General features: G+C 42.9%; 2 protein-coding genes across 2 annotated transcripts; one reads left to right on the top strand and one right to left on the bottom strand.

The window, feature by feature from the left end:
* Window positions 1-32: 32 nt before the first annotated feature.
* eif3f (eukaryotic translation initiation factor 3, subunit F) lies at window positions 33-2,772 on the bottom strand. Its single transcript, XM_068749240.1, has 8 exons — window positions 2,652-2,772; window positions 2,195-2,265; window positions 1,731-1,810; window positions 1,504-1,641; window positions 1,321-1,412; window positions 984-1,120; window positions 714-827; window positions 33-185 (listed from the first exon to the last, which is right to left on the bottom strand). Exons 1-8 carry the CDS (start codon window positions 2,761-2,763, stop codon window positions 108-110), a joined length of 822 nt encoding a protein of 273 aa, XP_068605341.1. The 5' UTR covers window positions 2,764-2,772; the 3' UTR covers window positions 33-107.
* Window positions 2,773-4,789: 2,017 nt separating this feature from the next.
* Window positions 4,790-16,551, top strand: kcnj9 (potassium inwardly rectifying channel subfamily J member 9). Its single transcript, XM_068749239.1, has 7 exons — window positions 4,790-5,087; window positions 6,010-6,223; window positions 12,564-12,765; window positions 13,428-13,620; window positions 14,253-14,450; window positions 15,559-15,689; window positions 16,285-16,551. The coding sequence occupies exons 1-7, from the start codon at window positions 4,790-4,792 to the stop codon at window positions 16,549-16,551; spliced, it is 1,503 nt and encodes a 500-aa protein (XP_068605340.1).
* The last annotated feature ends 8,907 nt before the right edge of the window (window positions 16,552-25,458 follow it).

Here is a 25,458-nt window from a genome sequence, read left to right as displayed (position 1 = left end):
GACAAGATTTGAAAACACAGGACCGACATTGTAAGACTGTTTCGTATCTTTATTTCAGCCAAAAAAACATACAAAAATTAAATATGAATCATTGTGAAGAAATCCTCTCAGAGCAGCACCAGCTTCTCATTCAGAGCAATCTGCGCCTGGGTCAGGTTGGACAGGTAGGTCACCATCAACAGGTCCTGCAACAGAAACCACACGTTATAATACAGTAATACTGTAGAGCATCTATTAGATCCTTTTGTGTGTCTGTGTAACAACTAAGAATGTTGTTTCCATCGTTATTAGCGTTGATTTGAGTGTTTTTAGACGCCGGAAGGGATTCAATTGTCTTCAGTTATTTTATATGTGAAAAACTGATTAAACTGATTGATTTTTCAGTTACGAGCTCGGCCCAGGAACTAATTCTACTCGTATGTGAAGGTATTACTGTACTAATGTGTTCCAGTTGAGTACGAAGCAAAGTCAAAAGGAAGTCGGGAGAAAAATATCAATAAGAACCCATGTCTAATTAAATTCTTCCTATAATCGATACAAGTGTACCAATGTGCTGAGCACGAGCACGGGCATGAGCAAAGCAATCAAATAATGAATGGGAGGCTGAAGGAAATGCAGGAAGTCCAGTGAGGGAAAACAACTACGAGAAGCGATTAGAAAGTTAGAAGCTTATACGAGAACGAGATGGAGACGCTGGTTCTGGAAGCTCTTACATTGATGTTAGAGTTGAGCATGTTCTCAAAGTCCTCGGCTGCGATAGTGGGCACCTTGTTGACCAGATCCATCAGGAAGCGCCCCACGCTGTTATCGGCTGTGACTTTGCCAGACTGGGACAGATCCAACAACATCACACATATTAATGCTGAACTCGATTATTACACCGACGATCTCCCGAGAGAAGACTAACGCTGGAGGTCTTTCCTTATCACTGTGTACGTATTCAAACAAACAAATCGATTGATTTTAGTATCAGTCAAACCCACCAGCACATCCTCAATGTATGCAAGCACAGTGGCCAGCATGTCCTGTACCCGGGCTGCAGAGCCAGCCACCTGGGACAGGTCAGAGGTCAGGCCCTTGGAGCGACTCGGGGTCGCTCGTGTCCTCTGTAGGAGGTCCACTGCAAAAAGCAACAGAAACAAAACCAAACTGAGACACACAGTTAGAAACTACTATATTAGCCTGAAAAGATAAATTAGAGGCAATGTCTCAGCTGATCTCTAACTCAAGACGAAAGGTTGTAACCCCTGAACAAGCAGAATAAAACTTACTGATCACACATTGATTTGGGAAGTATCTGATTACTCTGCGTGACCTTACCGCCTATCCTCTCAGTGTCATAGTAGATATATTTGACAGTCAGCGGCGTGAACATCACACCAACTGTTTTTCCTGGCACACCCATCTGTGCACTGCGTAGGAGACAAAGGCATCATTAAAAAAAAAGCCTTCTCAGTTTGTCGATTGTGTGAACAAAGAGCCCGACGGGGGAGATTAGCCCACCTGACGTAGGCACGGATGCTCATCTTGCCGCTCTGCAGCGCCGTGTCCATGGTCAGGTGAATGGGGTTGGAGGCCTCGCGGCTGTAGTACTCGTGAATGAGGACCGAGTGTTCCGTGATATCAAAGCCTGTGGCGTACCTGAGAGAACGAACCGTTCACAGCGGTGAGGAAAACCGGTTTGTAGCCAAATGTGATCTCTGAGAATCAAATTCAAAAGGCTGACGCACCATCCAATGATGACCTCGGTGGGCGACACCCTCTTGTGGAGTTCGTACATGTTCTTAGCAAACTCCATGTCCACAGCAACCTGTTGGCACAAAGGAACAATTTGAATGTGAGACCATTTCTACAAAAAGAAAACTTCACCAATGCCAAATGAAGAAACTACCCAAAATTACAGACGGATGTTACACTGTTGGATGACAGAATCGTCAGACACACTTCCTGAGATAGACACCACACACATATGTCACAGTTGTAAACCTAAACCGATAAAAATTACACAAGGGCTGGGTTAGGGTTATTGCTTGTGCCGCGTTTACTACACTTCCCACAACTGGTACAATATTATTTGGAATACTTTTAAAAAGTCAAAGAGAATGTATTTATTTTAATTGTTAAAATGTTATCGACTTCTCATTATTTTTTGTGATGGAACCATTTCGTGCGTAAATGAACTAAAAAGGCTTACTTCATCTTCAGACTCATTGTGAGGGACAGAGAAGCAGTTGGTCACCTCGATAGAATGTTTCTCAATCGTACCTAAGAAGGACAAAAGTACAATTCAGGAATTATTGTTATTGGGAAAACCATTTGCGTTACTACTAAAAGTATTCCAGGGGCTAATTCGTAATGCTAACAACAACGTCAAGTCCTGGGAGTTGCACGTCACATCAGCAAATAGAAACATTTTAAAAAAACGCTAAAAAGAGCAGATGATAATCAATATTCTCTCGTTGTCACAATTATAAAAGACACGTTAATATAAATGACGCTGCGAACTGCTTTTTTTGTCAGCTAACAAGGGCTAACGCTAGCCAGGAGGACCAAGCGACACCTGCACGCGTTAGCACGTAAAATAATGCCGGTTATATTCTCACTTTTTCGGGCGGCGAACCGTCCAAAAGAAGGAAAATACTTTTGCTTACCCAACAAAGTCCCGATGACACGACTCGCTCCTTCATTTCTCCGCTCATAAGAGTCGCAGATAGAAGCGAGAACGACGGGGTGAATTTTCACCACTGGCCCGTACACCGACATGTTGGAAGAGGAGGCCTAACTTCCGGCTCCAATGAACAGCACAAACCCCTGCCCCCTACAGGCCGGCGTGTGAATAGCAGCTGGTGAATAAAGACGCAGAAACAAGAAATAACATAAACAAATGACGGGGAAATGCAGCGAGTGATTCTATCGGCAGAAATTATATATATATATATATATATATATATATATATATGCTATTACCGTTTCCATTGAGGGTTTTGGTTTAAAGTTCTGTGCTGTGTACAATAAAACAATACATTTTAATGAGATAATGGGTTACACTTTAAAGCAAAAGCAAGCCCATATCGCCTATTAAATCCCGCTAGCAATATTAATTTATATTACATGTATCATCTACCATCAAATACATGAGATACATTTATCCTAATAGAATTTGATTGCGTCACAAACATGCCTTTGGATTTATTCATGTGTGCGGGGATTGTGCGGGTGTGTGACAGTGGCGGGGATAAGGGAGATGACTTGCGGGGAATGAGACTGCTCCGAGGCAGGCAGGGTTTTAACGGGGCCGGGCCCATGACAGCGCCGTCCACCGTTCAGCGGCTCCACACCTGACGGACAGATGCACAGATGATGGAGCTCTCGGCGCTACCGAGTTATTCTGCTGCCACCATTTCGCCAACCCCGCAGTCGAATCATTCCAAATGTTCTGCAATTGTCATTTCTCTAATTGCTTTTTGCGTGCGCTTTTATCTTTACGATTGATCGCTTTCTCTCTCTCTTTTTTTTTTTTAATCTGTCGTGAGTGCGGATCGAAGTAGTCGCTGTTTCATTGGAGAAAAAAAGCGCGCAGGGTTGGACTGACGCTGCGTCGCTGTTAAAAAAACACCAGAAATGGGTGCCATGGAATCAAGGCTGCCAGTTGTGGGTCTTTCTTGGACTAGAATGTTCCTGCGATAAATGAGACACGTCTACAAGTTGCTAAAATGAGCAGGTAAGACTTTTCCATTCCTAACTGCGTGACATGAATCCACAGACTTAGCCTTTGCTCTCTGGAATCTACTGGCTGTCTAACGTACCCCCCTGGACAGAGGCTATTTCTGATCCATCCATCAAGCGTATTGCGTCATCTCGATGGTCACACCAGCCTCCTCTTGCGTCCATCCGCCATCCATATGGACGTAAGTCATCCATGGCCACCCAGGAACCGGACTCCATTTTAATGTGACACGCAATGTCTCACATGCATATTTAACTCGTTTCTTATGTAGGACTCATGTAAGAAATCACACACAGCCCTGGTTGCTCTTTTGCAACACACACGCGCATTGGACCATGCGCACACCTATGAAACGCACAGAACAGTGAAAGTGGCTCTAATTTGCATATGCCACACACACACACACTGCTCTAAACGAGACAAAACACATTTAATCTCCCTTCATGTGAGGACAAAAATGTCAGATGAGCCCGACACAGCGATTTGTTGTTGCATTTCCTTTCTCATTCTGCTTTTAAAAGAGCTGAAATGATGAAACAGAGTCTAATCTGTGTGGCAACCGAGCCAAACCCAAACAGCATTGATGTAAATGTAATAAAGGTGCCACGTCATCTTTGATATCTTGTGGAAAAATTATGGGACAAATTCACTAAAAAAGCTCTTGGGAAAAGAAAAAATATTATTTCCTGAAACACAAATAATTTGTAGTGCAAATAGCAAAGTGGTTACGTTTCATGTCCTGAGATCTCGGCCCCCCTGCCGTGGCCATCAGTTCTATTCCCACTCATCTCCCCATCTCCTGTCACAAGCTCCTGGCTATCCTATCTAAAATACCAAAAAGGATAATGTAAAAAAACAAACAAATCGCTTGTCAGTGAATCACTGTGATGGATCATTGTGTTCTTCTTCTATATTCCAGGCTTCAGTCAAGCAAACAAATGTTCCAATCAATACTCACTGGACAGAGTCTGGCACAGGAAGGATATCAGTAACACACTAACGCACAAAGGCACACACTCACACACACACGCACACACACACACACACACGTACACACAGGCCATGGCACTGGAGAACTCAGTGTTTCCATCCCGCCCCGATTTCCTCTCGTTCCCTGTGGAAGGGAAGGGGGAAGGGGAGGAAGTAGAAGTGGGCACAGAGGCCACCGCTTCCACGAGGGTCTTCGATCTGTCAGAGGAGCTGGGCCACGACGTCGCCACAGAGGCGCCACCAGCCACTCCGACCTTGGCCAAGGTCAGCAGGTCCTTCCAGGCCAAACTGGCCGAGCGGGAGGCTAAAGCCAACCAGCCGCGGAAGAAGACCCAGGGGGCGGAGAAGGAGAAGGGGCGATTTGGCTGGGGTGAGTCAATGCAAGTGATTTGGTGTCCTTTGATGTCCTCTGATGACGACATGAATGTTCCAGATGTTGTTGCTGCTGACTTCATTCATCCACAGGTAAACTGAATGGCTGCAGGAGCATAATCTTTGACTCATGGAGAGGTCGGGGGGCTGTTGGATGACGAGAGTTCACGCACCCCCTTCTCTGAACCATCTTACAATAGTTACGCATCACCTCTAATTTGGAGCGTTCTGCAAAGTCCCACAATATTTTTTTAATCAGACGTCTCCAGTAGCTCGGCTAGTCTCCAATGTCTGTCTTCCCCCCCGATTCATCTTGCAGAAAGGAATCCCTTGTTGCGGTTTACCTGCCAGGCGCCCCCTAACCCTAACCCTGATTGATGATCACTGCTGAAGACTACTCGAGTGGCATGGAAGCGGAACAGTTTAGTGTTATTATCTCAGCCTCAGTACATGACAAATATCACCAACTGCCTTCAAGGACGCACATCAGAGGGTGAAGTTGTAGCGTTTCTCCTCAAAGCGTTGGATTCCCTCACCTGTCTGTTTTCATTTGTGCACCAGCTAGATTTCCCACATCTCCCTCAGTCCTCTAATCCCATGGCGCCCGCCGCTGCTGATCCTCGATTGTCTCGATGTGGCTTCATTTAACTCGCGTCCTCTGAACTACAGTTGTGTCTGCAGATTGCAAGCTTTTCCTGTGAATCTAAAAGGGGCCTTCACATTCATTTTTTTTGTGCTTTTCTAAAAGGGTTTCTGGGACCCAAAGATCATGACAACCCGTTAAGAGGTTCCTTCACCCACGATTTAAGCACAGAAGAGCACCAAGACTCTAGATTTTTCAGCCTTCCATATATTTCTGACACATTTAAACATCTGTAAACGCACGCTGTTCCTTCTCTCCTCTCCCACCCGGACACCAGCCCGGGCTCGGCGTAAGAGGCAGCGCTACGTGGAGAAGAACGGCCGCTGTAATGTGCAGCATGGTAACATGCAGGAGACTTACCGCTACCTGACGGACATATTCACCACTCTGGTGGACCTCAACTGGCGCTGCTCCCTCATTGTGTTCGTCATGGCCTACGCCGTCACATGGCTTTTCTTCGGGGCCATCTGGTACCTGATAGCATACTGCAGGTAAGCCTGTGGAACACCTTCAGCCCTGAGCCACAGAGGAGTCTATAGAGGCTGAAAATAAGATGAAATAAGCTTCCATCAGGCTTTTGCCTGAGAAAGGTCATGGACAAGGTAAAAAAAAAATTACAATTAGCTAAAGATAATGACTAATTTGCCAAATATTTTTGATGGATGAAGTTCTAGCAATGAAACATTGAATTATTATATTATGTTGGAAGTTAGCCAATGTGCAGGAAGTCCTTTTCTGCAAATGTTCCTTTTTCAACACATTTTGCAGACTTTTAAACATTTACAAACCAGTGAGCTTTAGATGCACTGCTTGGGAGATTCTTTATATTTGCATTTTTGTTAGGGATAAAGTCTCTAACATTGTTGTATTAATTTTCAAACGCATCGAAATGAAGCAGGCAGAGGCACGGATGCTTTTTCTCTGGCGCAGCCAAGACCGGGCGGTCTGGCGCGCTCCTCCAAAACCAACCCCGTTCCGCTTTCCGGAACTGTTTATTTATCACCTTCGTAGCTCCACCTCTTGACCCAGTGACATCACAATACCTTTAGGGCGCAAACATCGCTGCCCACCAGATGGGACTGTTCTTCACCTAACGTTTACATTACATTGAAAATTAGCAAATAACCCTATCATTCCCTCCTGTATTTTCATTGTAAAACTAACATTCTTCTGGTTTCTACAAAACATTCAGTGCTAACTGAACATGCTTGAACTAAACTATCAGAAAACAATCACAGAACAAAATCAATACAATCAAAATCAATACCTGAGTTATTACATTCATGATCTGAGTTCTTACATTCAAGATCTGACCTGAATCAGGGAGGAAGGCGAAAAACCCGTAGTTTGCAGATTCCATCTTCATATAGCATACATCTTTCAAACGGGAAAATTCCTTCCACAATCCAGCTGCACCTGCGATTATCTTAATGACCCCCAATTCAGGCATTTTAACAATCCTCCTAATACAATGTCAAACATCTCATTCCTCGTCAACAAGGAAAACAAACATGAAAAAAACATAAATTCAAATCTGTACAAAAACAATCAACATTCATTTCCACAATCTAAATGTTACTGTCAAACCCTTTATTCACAAACCCTACGTTAGAGCATTACCGATATTTCTCCTAGTTTGAATTACTTTAATATTTTACCAGCATTACCTTCTCCACACTGAAATTTGAAAACAGTGACACGATTATTTTATCTTTATTGCTCCAAAGTTTTAACACATCTGGAACATTCTGAACTCTAAATTAAATTATTACAATGTCTATATTATGGATGGATAATCATAACAATCTTTTACTGTCTTATTAACTCAACTTGTCACTATAATTTAGCTACTTTTACTTACTCTAATGTTATCAAAAGTCATATGCTTACACACTTTTACGTTGTTGTAGACTTATTACTTCTATTTTAGTATAATTGTTAACCTATCTTTCTATTAATTTCATGCCTATTGGAATATCAAATAGCAATGGTTTAGTTAAATTTAGTTTATGAATTTAAATCTACATCCTGCTCATTAGTGTTATTTGATCTATTTTAGGATTCTAATTGCATTGTACGCTTCTCCACTTAATCATAAATTACTGACAGTTGCTATTAATACAGTATAACGATACCAGGTGTTGGTTAACTATTCCTATGAAACTCTCCTAATCTGCATAGATTACTTTATGACGTTCTTCTAGTCACACATCTCTAGACAAACATTCAAACAGATTACACTCAGAATATGCAAACCGTTCTCGGTGTTAAGTCAGTCTCGTTGTTCTCGTTCCTTGTCCATCAGCAAATCTTCTTGAAAGTGATTCAGCTTCACTGTCAGTGTTCTTGTCCTGCGTTACACTGTGAGGGTCTCTTCCTCACGGATCTTAAAATGAGTGTGAGTCAATCTCTCACCACCTTTTTCTGATCAGACTTCCTGTCTGCATCTCTGGATCAGTTTGGCAAGAGCCGTTTCCTCCTACAGTGCAACGGATGGATTCAGGAAGAACTCTGGATGTTCACGTCTCGTTGGTGTCGTCAGCATGACCCTGAGTGGTCCTCCGTTCCTCGGTCCGGACCGTCTGCTGTTTCCTGATGGTTTCCATGAAGACGCCGACACCAAACACGCTCTGTAGATTCGCCCTCCTGTCGGGACAAAGAAAAACTTCGGCAGATCATTTGCTCTCTGGACATCGTTCAGAAAGAGTGTGCTTCATCTATTCACTCAACGCTTCCTCTTCACCAAATCGATGTACTGCATCCATGGCTTTTGGTTTCTTCCGTGCATTGGCCAAACCTCATTTTAGCCTTCTCTACACTAGCCTAGCGCTCTGATATGCAGTGACATCTGATCTGCGTGTTGTTTCACATCTTACCACCTGATTCACAAAATCATTACCGTTATAACTAGTTATTATGGCTACTGGAACAGGATTTAGTGATTCTACACATATATACAGCAAACAATTTTTTTTTTTTTTAGTATTATTTTTATTCTTCCAGAGTAATTATTGATTTAATTACTGCTGTGCAATCCCTCCTGTTTGAACTATGAACGTAGTCCATGGTTCAAACTTGCTTCCATTAGTAAATCTAGTCTACTCTATCAGCATTAGTCTAACTTGTTTAATAAAATGTCTCAAAATAATTCCTACTCTTACATCACATTCACAACATATTATATACATCACTCAATTTGGGATGAAATAAGTTCAAAAGAGTTTTCATGTGCCTCTCACCCTATGCTTGTCTGAGATGCTCCTATTGAGGGTGCCATGCGTTGGCTGGAAGGTTCAACACCTCCAGTCCGTCAGGCTTCTCCTCTGCTGTTACTTGTCTGAGATGTTCCTTCGACCGTACAGCGCTTCCGTTGGCTGTCGTTTCTGCATCACAGCTTAGCAGTCTCTCCTGGTGTTCCTGGAGCTGTTATCGGCATTTGCAACTCAGAACAAAACACATTTCTTTATTGACACACGATAAAATCTTTGAACCTCTTCCTTCCTTCATTTCACATTTCACTATTGAGAACCCATATGTTGGCAGAGTTTATCTGCTTCCAGTCCAGTCCGGGATCTCTCCTGCTATGGTAGAAAAAGCAATAGCATTAAATTTACATGTTATATTCACAAATGTCAAGTTTTCAATTCACATCTGAATTGATTCAAGTCTGTCTCTAGTCGTCTCATCTTCCTTCAGTCTGAAGTCAGTCTCTAACCTCCTTATCTGTCTTGTACCGTACAGTCAAAAGTCTTTTTTACAGTGCGTGTGTTTGTGCAATTACCTGTTCACCGTTGAATCATCATCCATTATTTTAGATTTTATTTAGATCCTGAGATTACCTTAGTTTTTAATCTAATTAAACTGTCTGTTCTTGATGACTCCCTGTGGCTCGCATTCCACAGAGTCATAAAAGTTGGGGGAATGATCTGGTACATCCCCATTCCTGTGTTTAGCTAAGCAAATGGTGGGGGACGAGTAGCCTCAAACGTGTCTCAAGACTGAGCGGACTTGAGAGGGCCCGTCTCATTTCCACTCAGCCATAAAAAGACAGGCATTCAGTCAGTCGTCCTCCTTGAACCCACCATTTTGTGATTTTACCTCCACTATGCTGATCTGGGGTTTTGTTAAAAGGCATTAGATATTTTATTTTTATTTATTTTTATTTATTTTTAATTCTGTGCAAACACTTTGATCTTGTCTTGGTCACCATCCTGGCGTTGTGGCCTGCCTGTGGCCTCCATGTAGCGTCATCCGATGCCATGTGGCATGTCTTTGTCTCTTGTCTGTCTTCACCATCCAGCATTCCTTTGTCTCCTCTTTTTTCTTCTCCTCAGCTTCATCTTCTTACATCTCCTTCAACCTTCTTTGTCTTCCAAAACTCTCAAACAAAAAGGTGTCTCCAGAATCATCCGCATATAAATGGCTGTAGAGACTTGGTTCTGTCATGCTAATTTGGAATTCACAAAGACTTTTCCTGCTTAAACCTCCATTTCGTAGTTGTCCTGGCCTCCATCTTGGAGGTGCCATGTGGTCTCTTTCTCCATGCTGCTCCTTTGTCTCTTCTGAAACGCTCAGAACAATCTTTACACATCATATTTCTTACGTTACATTTCCAACACTTACCACATTCTGGTTTCTTTTCCTCAACTTAGCTGTTCCTCCACACATTCTCAATACTTTCCGTATACTCACCAGTTCCTGCTTCCTCCTCCTGACGTTCTTCTCCACTCCATCCAAGCAACCTTCTCAATCCTTCTTAAATCTCCTCCATCATTAAACATCCTCTCGTACTTTCATTACCAAAACATCACCTTTTCCTTCTTCTCTGCTAGAAATAATCTATTTACAAACAATCTACCTTTAGATGTTTATCTTCAACTGGGATGAGACATTCTGCAATCCAAGTTATCCTGTTGCTTACAATTTTTATTTTAATTTTTTATAGCGTGCTATTTTATGTTACAGTTCCCCATGTGCTCCTCTGCTTAAAACAATTCAAGCGTCCATACATACATACATACACACGTTACTTGTCGTTACACTCATGGCCAAATATTCAATCCACTCTCCGGATCAGTTTTAGAAATCTGGGATTTCAAGGCAATCAAATAAAATGAGTCCTATTTTACAGTCTGCTCTTCAGACCAGTTTGAAGAATCACTAGGATTCCAAGGCAATCACAAACAAAATGAGTCCTATTTTACATTCGGTCTGCTACTCCAAACCAGTTTTAAGAATCACTAGGATTCTAAGGCAATCACAAACAAAATGAGTCCTATATACAGTCTGCTACTCCAAACCAGTTTTAAAAATCTCACAGGGATTTCAGGGCAAACATAAATAACATGAGTCCCGTTTTAGTACTTCCTTCCACAGATAACGTTTAAGACGAAACCCGTCTACGTAACCGACAAGCACGCGATGCGCGCGACCTCCATTCTCACTCATTCACACACATAAACATCTTAAATCCTACTTACCTTCGTCCATCGATGCGTATTTCCCGCTGTTCTTCCGTCACACGGATCCTCCCGTCGGACCGAAACGTGAACGGGGCCTTCTCCGAGGACCCGCTGCGTTGTCGACTCACCATCGCCATGCCTGCGCAAAAACCGCGTGCGTCCGCGTTCCTGCCGCACGTTCCGGACCGTGGATTCACGTGATATTGGATCCGCGGCTCGAAGGACCAATAAATGTTAGAGATAAAGTCTCTAACATTGTGATATTAATTTTTAAACGCATCGAAATGAAGCAGGCAGAGGCACGGATGCTTTTTCTCTGGCGCAGCCAAGACCGGGCGGTCTGGCGCGCTCCTCCAAAACCAACCCCGTTCCGCTTTCCGGAACTGTTTATTTATCACCTTCGTAGCTCCACCTCTTGACCCAGTGACATCACAATACCTTTAGGGCGCAAACATCGCTGCCCACCAGATGGGACTGTTCTTCACCTAACGTTTACATTACATTGAAAATTAGCAAATAACCCTATCAATTTTCCACCTATTTGCATTTGATTGTGCCAATCGAAGCTAACTGTCTCCCAGCTGTGCCATCATCCTTTGCGTGCACATACGAGTGTTTCATCAATGTCATCGTAAAACGTTCTGGCAGAGCACAATGAAAGAGAATAATCACTTTTCACCTTATGTCAAACGTTTGCTGCAGAGAAACGTTAATGAGGCATCGCTATCCTTTTAACCACTAAGAGATGGAGGATGAGTGACGAGCGTCTCATGGCTGAAATATCGTTCAGCCAGAACTGATGATCAGGCAGTATTAATATTACAGCATGTTTCATCACAACGCGTTACTCTTTAGAAGACGCGTCTGCTGGATCCCGGCTCTAAGTAGCTAACATATTCTTGTCATAAAATGAAGACACATCGGTGTTGCTGCAATTCCTTGATCACCAACACAAAGTTATAGATTTTATAGATGACTTGACAGCACTTTCATTAATTGCTGCTGCCTCCCTGGCTGGAGCGGCGTTAATCAGAGGCATTAGCCTGTAGTGTGAAGAAATATGCAGACTTCAGTGCCAGTGGACTGAAAAACCAGCAGATAAAGTGAAGACCCTGCATATTATGATGACTGGGGTTTTTGCAGTAGACAGCTGGTCTAATATGAGGGACAGGATGTCACTTTATTCATTATCGGAATGAGCTTAAAGCAGCTTGTAAATAAGAGGAGAGATGAGTCATCACACATTTCTGCTCCTCTTCTTTTAAAATATAAATCTTCTCACTCTCTGTCTATTTTTGCCACTGAACACCCACTTTGTCAGCCCCCCCTCCTTCGCTTCCTCACACATTCTCCTTCTTTTCTTCCCAAGAGGTGATCTGGACCATCTGGAGGACGAGACGTGGACGCCGTGCGTCAACAATGTCAATGGTTTCATCTCGGCCTTCCTCTTCTCCATCGAGACAGAGACCACCATTGGCTATGGCCACCGCGTTATTACTGACCAGTGTCCAGTGGGCACGATCTTGCTGCTGCTTCAGGCTATACTGGGTTCAATGGTCAATGCCTTCATGGTAAGCGCTGTGTCCTCTCGCATAAATGGGGACATTGTAATCAAACATTCAGTCTAAAATGGGCATATTCACAAACGTAAGAGATGTTTATCGCCATTTAATGAGGATTCTAAGCCACGAGTAAAACACTGGAAGAAGAATCTTCTTCTTTGTTTTATTTCAATAGTTAAAATTACAGGAGGTTTTTTTGGGGCGGCTCTCGGGACAGATGTTTGTGGGGCTCAGCCCTCAGCGGTAGGACAGATGTTTGTTTGTGTTATACATATATAATAATGAAATAAACCAGAATGAGGACAGACCCCCTCCACACACCCTTCCAAATACTACGTCCTCAGTGGCGGTCTGCTCTACCTGCAGTCAGCTGTGTCCCGGTTGGTTCTGAGAATCGGCCTTTGCCCCCCCCCCAACAATAACATGCTCTCAGGCCCATGAAGAGCTTCAAGTCTGTGTAGCACATTTCATTTCACCCATTTTAAACTTGTTACTCGTCATCAAAGAACATGCGCTTTTGCTAAGTTCTAATCATGCAGCAAACTATGAAGTCATGTGACTTCCATCGTCAGAAACAACAGGAGTGTCCTGAGTTTCCAGATCAAGCGTTTCGTGGCCGCTCTGCCCGCCTTTCAGGTTTCAGTCTTTTGATCTCCTTCCTCTCCGTCCAGGTCGGCTGTATGTTTGTTAAAATCTCACAGCCCAACAAAAGGGCCGAGACGCTGGTGTTCTCCAAACACGCCGTCATCTCGCTGAGAGACGACAAGCTCTGTCTGATGTTCAGGGTGGGCGACCTCCGGAGCTCCCACATTGTGGGGGCCAACATGAGGGCCAAGCTCATCAAGTCCAAGCAGACTCAGGAGGGTGAGACTCATCACATAACACAAGATCTCGAGTACATTGTTTGTCCAACAGCAATGAAGGTTTCTACCAACCAAATGACAAATACAATTGCAGTATTCATACAACCCCCCCCCCCAAAATAAATAAATAAATAGATAAAATGTATGAATTCAATCAATAAGTGCAGTGTGTTTGTCTTTATTTCGTCATAAGTAACTCTGATGGAGCAAGAGCATTTATGTAATGCTATAATAATTTTATAATAATTTCAATTTCAACATTATTGTCAATATCTGCCTTATCAAATATTCGATTTACTCCTGTACAATGTACAAAGGCAAATTGCAGTATCTGAATTTTTGTGAAATTAATTGTGAAAATTAAAAATCTTATTTCCAATCTTTAAGAGTGTTCTTATTCCACCGTGACATGTATTTATTGATGGTTATAATTATTGGAAGAGAAATGTAACAAGCTATTTGGTATTTGTGCAGACCTAGCACTTTATGTAAAACAACGCCTAAATTTAATTCATTTGATTTCCTACCTAGTTTATTTTTAAAGCCCATCTAAAATGAATACCTATTTTCCCTTCACAGATTTTGTGTCGAGCTGCTCGTAAAGAGCCAATAATTGTTTCTTGACCGCTTCAGGTGAGTTCATCCCGCTGGACCAGACAGACATCAGCGTGGGCTTTGAGACGGGCGACGACCGCCTCTTCCTGGTCTCACCGCTCGTGATCTCTCACGAGATCGATGCACATTCACCTTTCTGGGACATGTCGCAGACCCAGCTGGAAAAGGAGGACTTTGAGATTGTGGTCATCCTGGAGGGAATGGTGGAGGCAACAGGTGAGTCAGCACCGCAGACAGGTAGAATGATCCCTGACGCAAGTTAACAATAACCGAGCCCCAATGGATTTGTGTCGTATTTACAACCAAAATAAAAGCATCGATTTTGAGATGATGATAATTACATTTGACATCAGAGTTGATATTTGTTCCTGACCTCAACCAGAAGACATTTTTGAATTGAATGCAGATTTTACAAGATATCATTTTTTAAGCCTCCATTATAAGTAAATAGGAAAATCTGGATTTCTTTGGTTCCAGACGGTAATCTGGATCGCTCTCAGAATGTAATGGGTTCTAAGTTAGTAAAAGACCCATCTTCAGATTTTTATTCATCAAGATCCATCCAGCAGCTTTTCTGTAAATCCTGCCAAACGCAATGTGTACCCTCATTAAAAAAACAGAACAAATCGCGGCAGTATCCGCAATCCAAATTTTGAAGCTCCATTGACTGCAATGTTAACGAAAGTGTCCAACTGATCCTGAATCCAGGATCACTTCTGGATCTTCACCAAAATGTAATCATCTGTTCCGGGTAACATTCCCAACATTTCCTGAAAATGTCATCACATCTGTCCAGAACTTCTCGAGTTAACAGACAAACAGACAAACAAACCAACGGCGTTGATGTCATAACCCCCATCTCGGTGGGGGCAACGATCGTCTGAGGGCATCTCTGTGTCGCTCTGTCGGTGTTCTCATGTGTCATGCTCTCACCACTTAACTGCTGACTAAAGTAACCCGTTTTGTATTGGGAGAAGATGAAAAGGCAGTTAGATCCGATGCAACAAGAAGCTCATACATCCTCAGATAAAAGCCCAAACGCTGTCATGCTATAGTTACTAACATCACTGCAGGACACTGAGTGGGCAGCACGGCCTCGCTGCCCATAGCCACGCCCCCAGAGAAGATTTATTCTGAATGTTTAGCACCTTTATCACTGTTTGAAAGCACTAAATCCGACATTAACTGCGTCTGGAACAAGCTTCTGCTCCACTGTTGGAATATTGCAGTAACCGTTTGCACAGGGAACCTTGGTTATTTCTTCTGACGCATCAAATGTGCTGTGTGATGAGGCGCTGCTGTGCTTTTGTGTGTGTGTGTGCAGGAATGACATGCCAGGCGAGGAGCTCCTATCTGGCAGAGGAGTTGCTGTGGGGTCACCGGTTCAGCCCGATGATGTCACTGGCAGAGGGTTTCTTTGACATCGACTACGGAGCCTTTCATCATACCTTTGAGGTAAAGCAGGAGACCGGGTGTGCTGAGGATTTTGGTTTTAAAAACGTGGTATTTCTGTTTAAGGAAAATTTCAGGCAACTTTTGTCTGAAGCTTATAAGCCGAATGCCTAATTATTAAACCTAATTATTACAAAAGGGCTTGCTAATAAACAGACGGGATGCTTTTTACATGCACTATAGCAACACTTTAGACATTATAGAACCGACTTGTAAAGAAAGTTCATGATCAACCAAATAAACCATTCATTCATTCATACATTCATTAATTCGTTCATCATTTGTTCTATGCTTTAATTTCAGAGTACACGTTTACATTAAACTGCATTATTTGAAATACAATTATGGAAAGGTTGAGGTGTTCTAAAACATTTGACCAGTAGTGCATATATAAATAAAGAAACAAGATGTATTTCACTCTTCTTATAGAGACATTTATGATACTGCATGATTTGTAGTAGAAGGTTGTGAAACTTAACTAGCCAACTTCTAGCTCTACTTTTATGTGTACGTTATTTTGAATGTTCTCATTAACTTTAAGTGAGAAAGCATATATGGGCATACCCCTAATGTGGAACTCCTTTTCTGGTCCACCAAGGTGTACACACCCTCCTGCTCAGCACGGGAGCTCTCATTGGCTGCGGCCCGACTCGACGCTCACCTCTACTGGTCCATCTCTAGCAGGCTGGATGAAGAGCCCACCCTGACCAACCAGGCGGCCAAGCAGCCGGACAGCAGCTCGACCGGCAGCAAAGCAGGGGAGACGCCCTTCATCGTGGGAGAGATGACCGACATCCAGGAGCAAACAGGCCTGGGCGAACTGAACGGCAGCGTCGCCACCGACCAATCGGAATCAGAGGCCTAGAACGGAGGATGTTTGCACAGACATTCGGCATTTCAGCGCCTCAGTTCTAACGCGTATGGCAGATCTAATGCGACCACAAGGAGTTTACTTCTTGACATTTCTTACAACTATGCTGTATGTGATAGCTCTTGGTCTTTTGTGCTAACTCCAGTCACCCTTGCCTATATCTACATTTAAGCGAGAATGCTATGCTTTATGTGGGCTCAACAATAGGATAGTATACTAGTCGACTAGTATACAGGTCGAGGTCTTTTATCGTGATCGGCAAAATAAGGTTGTTGTTTGTGCACATTGTAGAATTGTTCACTTTTAAAACAGGTACAGTGCATAGACGCTTTATTCTAAATGACACATGGAATTATATTGATTACAAACTATTAGCAAGCAGTACATCAATCAAGATCCCGATCCTAATGGAGAGGAAGAGTGACACCAGGCTTGTTGATTTGACTTCACTGCTACAAACTTCATTTGTAACAAGAAAACAATATTTGGCAGCTAAAAATTCTAGAGGTACATTATATTTATTAAAGAGTATCTTAACATCCTGCCCCCCCCTCTGCTTTCAAACTTATTCAGACCTTTCACTACAGCCAGCATTATTCACAGCTGTGTTTGGTTGCACCTGTAACCACGCCCAGTAGTGATGTCATCAGCACCTGGAGCACACCTGCACATCAAAAACAAGCACAATAGAGTGTCCATGTGGAACCTTTTACACAGACAGGTCGTCATTTGTAGCACATGGATGGCCCACTGGCGAGTAGAAGTGAGCATCGCCGCAGCGTCCGGTCCAGCTCTGCCTCTCTCCTGCTTTGCTGCTGCATATATTGTATATGTGGCCATTTTTACTTGATGTTTTTATTATTTAACACGCCTGTTAGAATGAATAAACTGCAATATATTCCAGAACAACTGTCTCAGTTAAGGTGTCTGCTGTGGGCTCCCATCCCAGGGAGGGTGGAGCCGCCTGTTCACCTGGATGAGATTTGAGCTACCTGGGGAGGGAACCCAAAACGTCCTTTGATGTGGAGGACAGCTAATATTGAAGGCCTCCACCTCTGATGGTTTTGCATGGATGTCTTCTTTAACCGTCTCTCAAACATCTGTCTTCCCTGGTGTTCATTTTAATGTCCCAACAAGTGGACCCCGTCCCTCAGGTGGGCTGCTGAGTCCAGGTGTTTCAGGTGACATGAAAACGCTTAGCAAAGAAACCAAACACAAGAAGCAGAATGTTTTATCTGATAATAAGTTATATTACAGGATGCATCTTGTATGTAACAGTGGAATACATTCATCTAGTACTCTTTTAGAGTACTAATACAGCTTAATAAATTAGTGCAAAATGAGGTTTTGGAGTGCAGCCAGTCAAATTTAGTTATGCACCATCCTTCAATATGAAATAATGGAGCTGACATCATAGTTGAGTACTTAAACATTATATACTGCATGACACTTCATCATCTTTTCCTTTACAGGTGAAGGATTTACTCGCTACATTTATGACTATGTTATAACACAAGTTCAATTGTCACAGAATAAATTATTAAACATATATAAAGTAGTAGTACTTAGAATGGTTAGAACTTTGTAGTTCTGGGTAGTCAAAACTGTTGACCAATTTATGTAGGACTCATCAAAGACTTAAACTATTATCATGTAGTAGAGAAATACTTGTAATGAGGAATTGTACCACACAAACTAAATATACAGGTATATATATATATATAAAAGACACAAACCAGCGCGTTGCCATGCTGATGGCCTCAGAACTACCGTGTATATAATATACACCTGTCCAGGTATGGATGACGGTGCCAACCGTTACACACACATTTTTATGTTATGTGGTGAAGGAAGAAAGGCCCGACGGTATTCCTGTTATTTACACAATAAACTTTATTTAAAAAGTACCATTACAAAAATAGAACAGAGGATTCTGTCACATCCCATAATTACTGCTCTACCCCAAGGTGTTTGTTTGCTCCCTGTGCCCTTTGGTTGTCAACAGCATAACACAAAACTACTGCACTGATTTTCAATAAAAAAGCGGCGCAGATGTGAGCAATGTATTTGTACCTTGATAAAGGTGTGTACTTTACTGATTACCACTCTATTAATTGCACAGTGTAGTAATTATTGATGTATTTACATATAGATATAATTTTAACATTGCAGTGGGGCTCCCTACTTTTTTTAGTGTACACCCTACAGTACAGACATTATCTAAGGTTGTGTAGATTTATCCATAACAATGCTTTTGACATGTAAAATACTGTAATAGGGTAGTAATAGTATACGCAAGTAAATGTGATGAAGATTTATCCATTGAAGAAGTAACCTTTTAAAAGTGTAATACTTGCTGCATTGCAAACACACCTTTTTGTTCAGTTGCAATCACTAACCCATCTGGCTCCTTTTTGATCAATGGCCCATCTTCCATAAAGCCCTGAGGCATCTCATTTAGAATTCAGGGCTGGATGTCATCGCCAGGGGAAGTCAGCAGATTGAGTTACTAGGCAGACTCTACTTCAAAAAAAATAAATAAAGAATAGCAAGAAAGAAATGTCTTTCTCTGTCTTGGCTGCTAGATGGCGATAAAGATCCCGCATCTCTTCCTCCAGTTAGTGACACAGCCCTATTGGTGAGTACAGGGATGGGGTCCCCTCAGCTGTCTCCTAGGCAACGGGAGCTGGGGACAGGGAGAGGGCAGAGCGTCTGTGTTTCTGTGAATGTGCATGTTAATGTGTGTTTGAACTGGACCTTTGCAACTGATGGGAGACATTCTGGGAATTCTCAGTGATGATGAGGCATTATTGTTTTGTATTTGCGTAAGACCGATTGGTGACGAAGCACGGCAGTGACCTTGAGATGGAAAAAATAAATGACCTTGATATTGAAAAATAAGTCAAGGAGGATATTGACTTTTTATATCGACGATCAACATAGAAATAGAAGTTTGTAAAAATAAACTTGAGTAAAGCTATTAACGGGCATCAGGGTGTGTTTTCTGGAGTCCAGCCGTCAGGATGTTGCTGCAGACATACATCTGCAGCAGGTTTCAAGGTGCAGCAGGTATAAAGGTGCATCGCTGCACTGTTTAGGAGTGAAGGGATACGTATGACTCTGCATCCAGTAATTCAACCGCAGACATGAACCTCATGTGGCATTTCAAAGTTCTCATTAGGATTTTAATTAATTGCTTTTTGTGCATGAGCTAGCTGAGTTGAAATCAATATTTATCTTCACTGATATGACAGCCTTGTTTTACCACAAATAAATAGGAGTGGATTTTTTTTTTTAATGCAGATTAGAAAAATTTCAGACAACTGAAATCAGTTTTTAAAATAATAGATCAATAATGTGACATCGATGTGAAACGATATGACAATCATTGTTAATAAAAACTTCTAAAGCCTGAAATACTTAGAATCATTAAAATATGGTGCATTTTCGTTTTTTGTGAAGGAGATTAAAGTCAATATTTGTTCAATAGATATAGATCAGCTGATTGTGTGATATGAAAGGGATCATTCATGACCCCCCAGAGGATTACCAGCTGTCTCTGCAGCCCCCCCCCCCCCCCCCCCCCTTAACTCTATGGACTTTAGCATCATTAGCTAATCGTATTGTTTTTACAGCCTGCAACTGTTTTCCTTCATTTTGCTTTATCCTATCCACAGTATTCTACCAGTCCAGGACAAAACAAGCAACAACCAAAGTGTGCAAATAGTTGCGGGACATTTAGCACCCAAATAGAGCAACGCCACAGCTTGAGCTGCGTGTGGATCAGCAAGCAGCTTCCTGCTCCTTTCATTGGCTGTGGTTGGAGCAGTTAGTGCGTTTCTAGGTGGGCTATATGCTGCATACATCAAGGTGGGCAGAGGGTTCAGGTCTGCATGGACACACACACACACACACGCACACACACACCTCATTGTTTTTACACTGCAGTCAGTTGAAATTTTCAGATGCACCAAGCCGACGCAGTAAAACAATCAAATGTTCCCAAACGTTCCCAAACGTTCCCAAACGTTCCCAAACGTTCCCTCCCGGATGCTGCCGGTTCAGCACAAAAAGGCTGGCAGTTAAAGTTTGGAACGAGCTGGTGACATTTGGAGCTACAAGAAGAGGCCATAGCAACATGTTGTATTGGAATGATTTGTGTAAATTAGTTCAGGTGTTAAATAATTAGCATAACATTGTTTAATTTTAAGCCAAGTTCTAAAAGAAACTGCTGCACCTACTCCTCCTTCTGGACCTGTACCAGAACTTAATGCTTTCTTTTCTGGCTCACATCCCATCCTTCCATTAAGTTTCATGGAAATCTGTCTTGTGATTTAAAAAAAAACCCAGATATAGCTTAAATCTCATTGTTTCATAAAATGAAACTGAAACTGAGATGTGTGGAGGACTGAATCTTTCCATGGTGGTAAAAACATGGCGAACATCAATGAATGCCAACCGTCAGAGCAGAGAAAGTCGTTTGCTTACAGCCGCCCTGATATGGAAACACAGGTACTATAAGGAACGCCATCCGCCAAGCGACACGTTAAGTTGCCATAGAGATGAGTATTACTGGCAGAACCTTATCCAGGATGGAATATCCAGGATGTATTTTAAAGAGCGGTTGCATATTCCAAAAACCATTGCCATAGATTTATGTTTGCATTCTTGAGAGCTTGTGGAATTTGTGTCTGTTTTTTTTGTTTTACTTAATGTTGTACAATGTAAAGGAACTAAGCACCTTCTGAATATTCATAGGTCGATATATCTGAAGAGAATCTTACACTCGCAAATAGTAAAACAGAATGAAAAGTGATTTACATTACAGTAGAGGTCTCTGTAAGGATTACCTGGACCTCGACTAACCAATCCTGACCTTTTGCTCAGGAGTGTCTTTTGCAGGAATTGTTTTCCAGTTAACGCCTGAAACCCGCTTCCTTTGTTAAATATGTATGATAACAGAGGTGCAGGAAACAACTGTTTTTACTTGGTATGGAATTAACAGACCTGCTGATTGGCTACAATTGGCAGAGTTTTAGCAAGTCAGAATTGGTTATGGACTTTAAATATTCTCACTTAATGCAAAATTCAGGGTTCTACAACAAGAATGGTTGAAGGCTGGAATCCAAATTCAAGATCCATCTGTAACTTTTTGAGTTATCTCGCTAACAGACGGACGGACAGACAAACGCCGGCGATCACATAACCCCCGCCTCGGCGGGGGTAATTATGAGGTTACGGGAGTTTCTTTTTATTTTTAATCGCTTCCTCTCAGACTCCAACACCCGACATACATACTACTGATTTCATCAAGATCCATCCATTAGTTCATGATGAATCAAAGAAAATGTTACGCCCAAGTAAAAAAAAAAAAGTCCAGATGCATGTCAAACATTAATTGGGGCCTATTCTGACCGACCCCCCCCCCCCCCGTCATTGAAGAGTATTCAGTAATTTTTGTGTTAATCTGCCCACAAGCCACCCAATGAAGCATCCAACACACACCGGTGGAACAACGCTAGTTGAGGTGACAAACGATCAATAATCCTCCCTTTATGTAGCATTGTTCTGCAGGTGCTTTTCCATCAAGGGACAGTACATTCTCAGGGCTGGGGGGGGGGGGGGGCATGCAGAATTACACACCTTTTACAATCCTCTTATTGGCTGTTTAAGACTTGATTTCTTTTTCGATTGTGTCTATTGCATTGCTTGACTTGATTTTTGCACTGTGCTGAGCCTGTTTAATTTCATTGCATCACCGTGTGTAATGACAATAAAGTGCTCTTCTCTTCTATTCTATTCTCTTCTATTCTATTCAAACATCTATTCCTCCTCAACACAACAGCTCCAGTACAGCTGTTTGGGCGCGGCAGCCATTGATCGGTGCTGTGGAGGGTATACGCTGTGCTCACTGGGCATTGACCAAAGAGTGGTATGTGACATTTCAAGTGACCTTCTATCCTCTGCTCTGCATGGAACCATAAAAAAGTAGCACCAGATGCCGGGTACTTTTTACCTAACGAAAATGTGAAAAAGACGAGCTGCGTATGGAGTCCAGTGGGTACGCAACGAGGTGGAGGGGTCTGTGAGTGGATCTGTGGGATGACCGTCACCTCTCAAAGAGGGGTCCCTCAGACTGCAGCATGGCCTGAGTCCAGCACATTTAACTCGGGAAGCTGTCTTTGAATTGGAAGGAGGGGGGGGGGGGGGACCATCCTGTTTTTCTGAAAATAACAATGTGGGAAAAAAGACACATGGGGGTTGTTGTGAAAATCTGCCACTGCCTGGCGCACCTTTTATTGGAGCATTACCTGAGGAGGAGCGGTCACTGACCTTTCTTTTTGGAAACACACAAGGAGTGTTCCCGTTTTAATCGAGCAGACAGAGACTAAGAAAAAGACGAGGGTCTCACTATTCCATAGGCATCCCCAAGTTATCATGGCCGCCAATATGCCAGACTGAATGGAGAAAAAAAAAAAAGACTGTTGCTATGAAAAAAAAAAGCAAAGTTAGGCGGTAGAGTTTGGGAGAAACCATTCTGCCATCCCTCTCTGTCGCGGTGTGCGTGTGAGGAGCCCACCCCACCCCAGCTGTAGTGAGGAGAACCCAGTGCAGGCAGCAACCAGCCCGTCTCTGCCTACCAATAGGCATGCTCGGTGCTCTCAGGCTCCGCAGCTGAAGCTGGGCGCAGGGAAACTGCGACGGCCGCGCCAAGCATCTTCTCAGGTATGCGTCTCTGCGTCTCTGCGTCTCTGCGCCGCTACGCCCTGATTCCTTTCTGCTGCGCTACGGCATCTTGCTGCGTGCTGAGATTTACCACACTGGCTTCATTCTGGGGAGGGGTTGCCGTTGTGCATTTTTTTTTCTTTCTGTGGCTCACGTAGCTTCCTCTGTAGCGCAGGGCAGTGGGTCTTGGTAAACACGCATCTGTAAAGCCTCCTTGTTCGCCGCGCGTCAACTTGCACACGCTTCAGAACGCTGGACAGCTCCGCGGCGAGGTGGAGACGCGCCGTGCCGCGCCGCGCCGCGCCGCGCCACGCCGCGTGCGTTTATTGGGCCACATTTAGCAGGTTATGATGTTGCCAAGCGGTTTTCGCGGAAACATGACCGCTGCGTGGCTGCATTTTGAACTTACCGTGCAGGTAGAGGCTGCTTTTTTTTTTTCCTGATAGGGGCGGGACACCCTTCTTAGCAGTCAATGTGATGTAGGCGCTGCCATGTAACACTGCAGTAGGATATAGCAAGGATATATAGTAGGTCATTCTGTGTCTATGCATTGGATGCAGCTGATATATTATTGATAGCTGCAGGTTGTGATACAGCGGATCTATTTCCAATCATTATTCATTCATTAGCTGGAGTTATCATCCATTGGAGATTATGGTGAGGAGGGTGTGTTTCAGAGTTTGAGTTTTAGAAACGTGCTGAACTTGATCTTTAGATGAGTGTGTGTGTGTGTGTGTGTGCGTGATCAGCCTGCTCCGTGGTGCTCTGTTTTCCCTGTCACTAGGTAAGATGTAGGTTCACTCCCTCAGCAGTCAGGCTGCTGCTGCTGCTGCGTTACAGTGGCCTCTACCTGCGCATGCAGTCTGTCAGGCCTCCCTTCTTCGGCTCTGGGTGGGGGATGATCAGATAAAGTTAATTTCTAAAACTCTGAGTGTATTTAGTCTCATCGTCTAAGTTAATGCTGAGCATGCAGGAAAGTCAACAATGCACCTCCTCAGATAATGATTTATTATTATTATTATTAAAAAGGGACTATATTGACTCACCGAATGACTCTGACAGTCCTGCCCTTTCTGCCAATTCCCCTCATGCATAACATTCGTGTCGCTCTCAGCTTGACAATAATGTGCATGCACAAATGCGTTGTTCAATTGTACTTTTGTTGATTGTATGTAAAAGAAGGCTCATGTACCCGAGCGAGTGCTACCGGCTTCCATCCTAACTCGATGACAGATACCAGTAATTCGGGCCGGACACACAGAACTCTACCAGTAATGTATCCATTATGTATTTAGCTGCAGTTCTTATGAAATAGATTCGCATATCAACATTTAAAGTCTCACAAATCTTCATTGCCTTTGCAAATACTTAAAATGACTATAATTTTGATGCCATCTTTGGAAGGATTTATTAATGTGTTGGACACATCAGAAATACAATAATTGAAATACAAACTTAATATTTTTACCCATCAGAAGAATTTTTCAAAAAGTGAAAATTAGTTTGTATCTAAATGTAATTGTTATTCTTGCTAGTTACACTGAATTACTGATATCAACAATCGAATGACAGATCTGGACGTTCTCCCGGTCCCGGGTTCCGACCCTGCAGCGTCCTGGTGAACTGGTGGTTCTTAGTGTGAATGCGAGTGAACTGGCGACATGAAATGTTTTACAGATATCATGAATCAGTTAATGAGTTAGTGAGAATCACCAGCCTGTTGAAGGGGTTCCCCGAACCCGAGCCGTATTCTCACGGCGATCGTTGTGCATGGTTGTCTCTGATGAAACGCTGCATTCAAGCAAGCTCCTCTTCTCTGACTTCTCTTCTTGAATAGGAAGTTATTCAAGAAGCTCTTGACTTGATTTTGTTGCATTTGCCAAACTACGGATTGACTACACTCGAAGATCCCGGAGTAGTCGGAGGACTTTGGGTGTGCGTCAGAGGCCTTGACGGAGCCATCAGCTTTTCAGTGTCACGCCAGTGAAGCTACAATGATAGTCAGAAACGGCCTAATCCATTTTAAGCAGCGCTGTCCTTCAAAAGATATTTGCAAACAATAATTTTGCAGTTTGAGAGATTTTCTGCTCAGCCTTTTACATGATAATGTTGTGGCATTAGAAATGTTAAGGTCATCCTGAGGTCAGTGGAGGAGAGAAGATTTTCTTTCCGCCA

This window comes from Brachionichthys hirsutus, chromosome 15, assembly GCF_040956055.1.
Source record: "Brachionichthys hirsutus isolate HB-005 chromosome 15, CSIRO-AGI_Bhir_v1, whole genome shotgun sequence".
In the NCBI taxonomy this organism is placed as follows: Eukaryota; Metazoa; Chordata; class Actinopteri; order Lophiiformes; family Brachionichthyidae; genus Brachionichthys; species Brachionichthys hirsutus.
This window is presented reverse-complemented; position numbering and strand designations above follow the sequence as displayed.

What these genes read in the sequence shown, in the direction of transcription:
- eif3f (XM_068749240.1), bottom strand. Translation starts at nt 2,763, where the DNA reads ATGTCGGTGTACGGGCCAGTGGTGAAAATTCACCCCGTCGTTCTCGCT. An exon ending in ACAATGAGTCTGAAGATGAA is followed by an intron (nt 1,811 to 2,194) that starts GTAAGCCTTTTT and finishes TTGTGCCAACAG; the next exon opens with GTTGCTGTGGACATGGAGTT. An exon ending in ACCGAGGTCATCATTGGATG is followed by an intron (nt 1,642 to 1,730) that starts GTGCGTCAGCCT and finishes TCGTTCTCTCAG; the next exon opens with GTACGCCACAGGCTTTGATA.
- kcnj9 (XM_068749239.1), top strand. Translation starts at nt 4,790, where the DNA reads ATGGCACTGGAGAACTCAGTGTTTCCATCCCGCCCCGATTTCCTCTCG. An exon ending in GTCCAAGCAGACTCAGGAGG is followed by an intron (nt 13,621 to 14,252) that starts GTGAGACTCATC and finishes TGACCGCTTCAG; the next exon opens with GTGAGTTCATCCCGCTGGAC. An exon ending in GGGAATGGTGGAGGCAACAG is followed by an intron (nt 14,451 to 15,558) that starts GTGAGTCAGCAC and finishes GTGTGTGTGCAG; the next exon opens with GAATGACATGCCAGGCGAGG.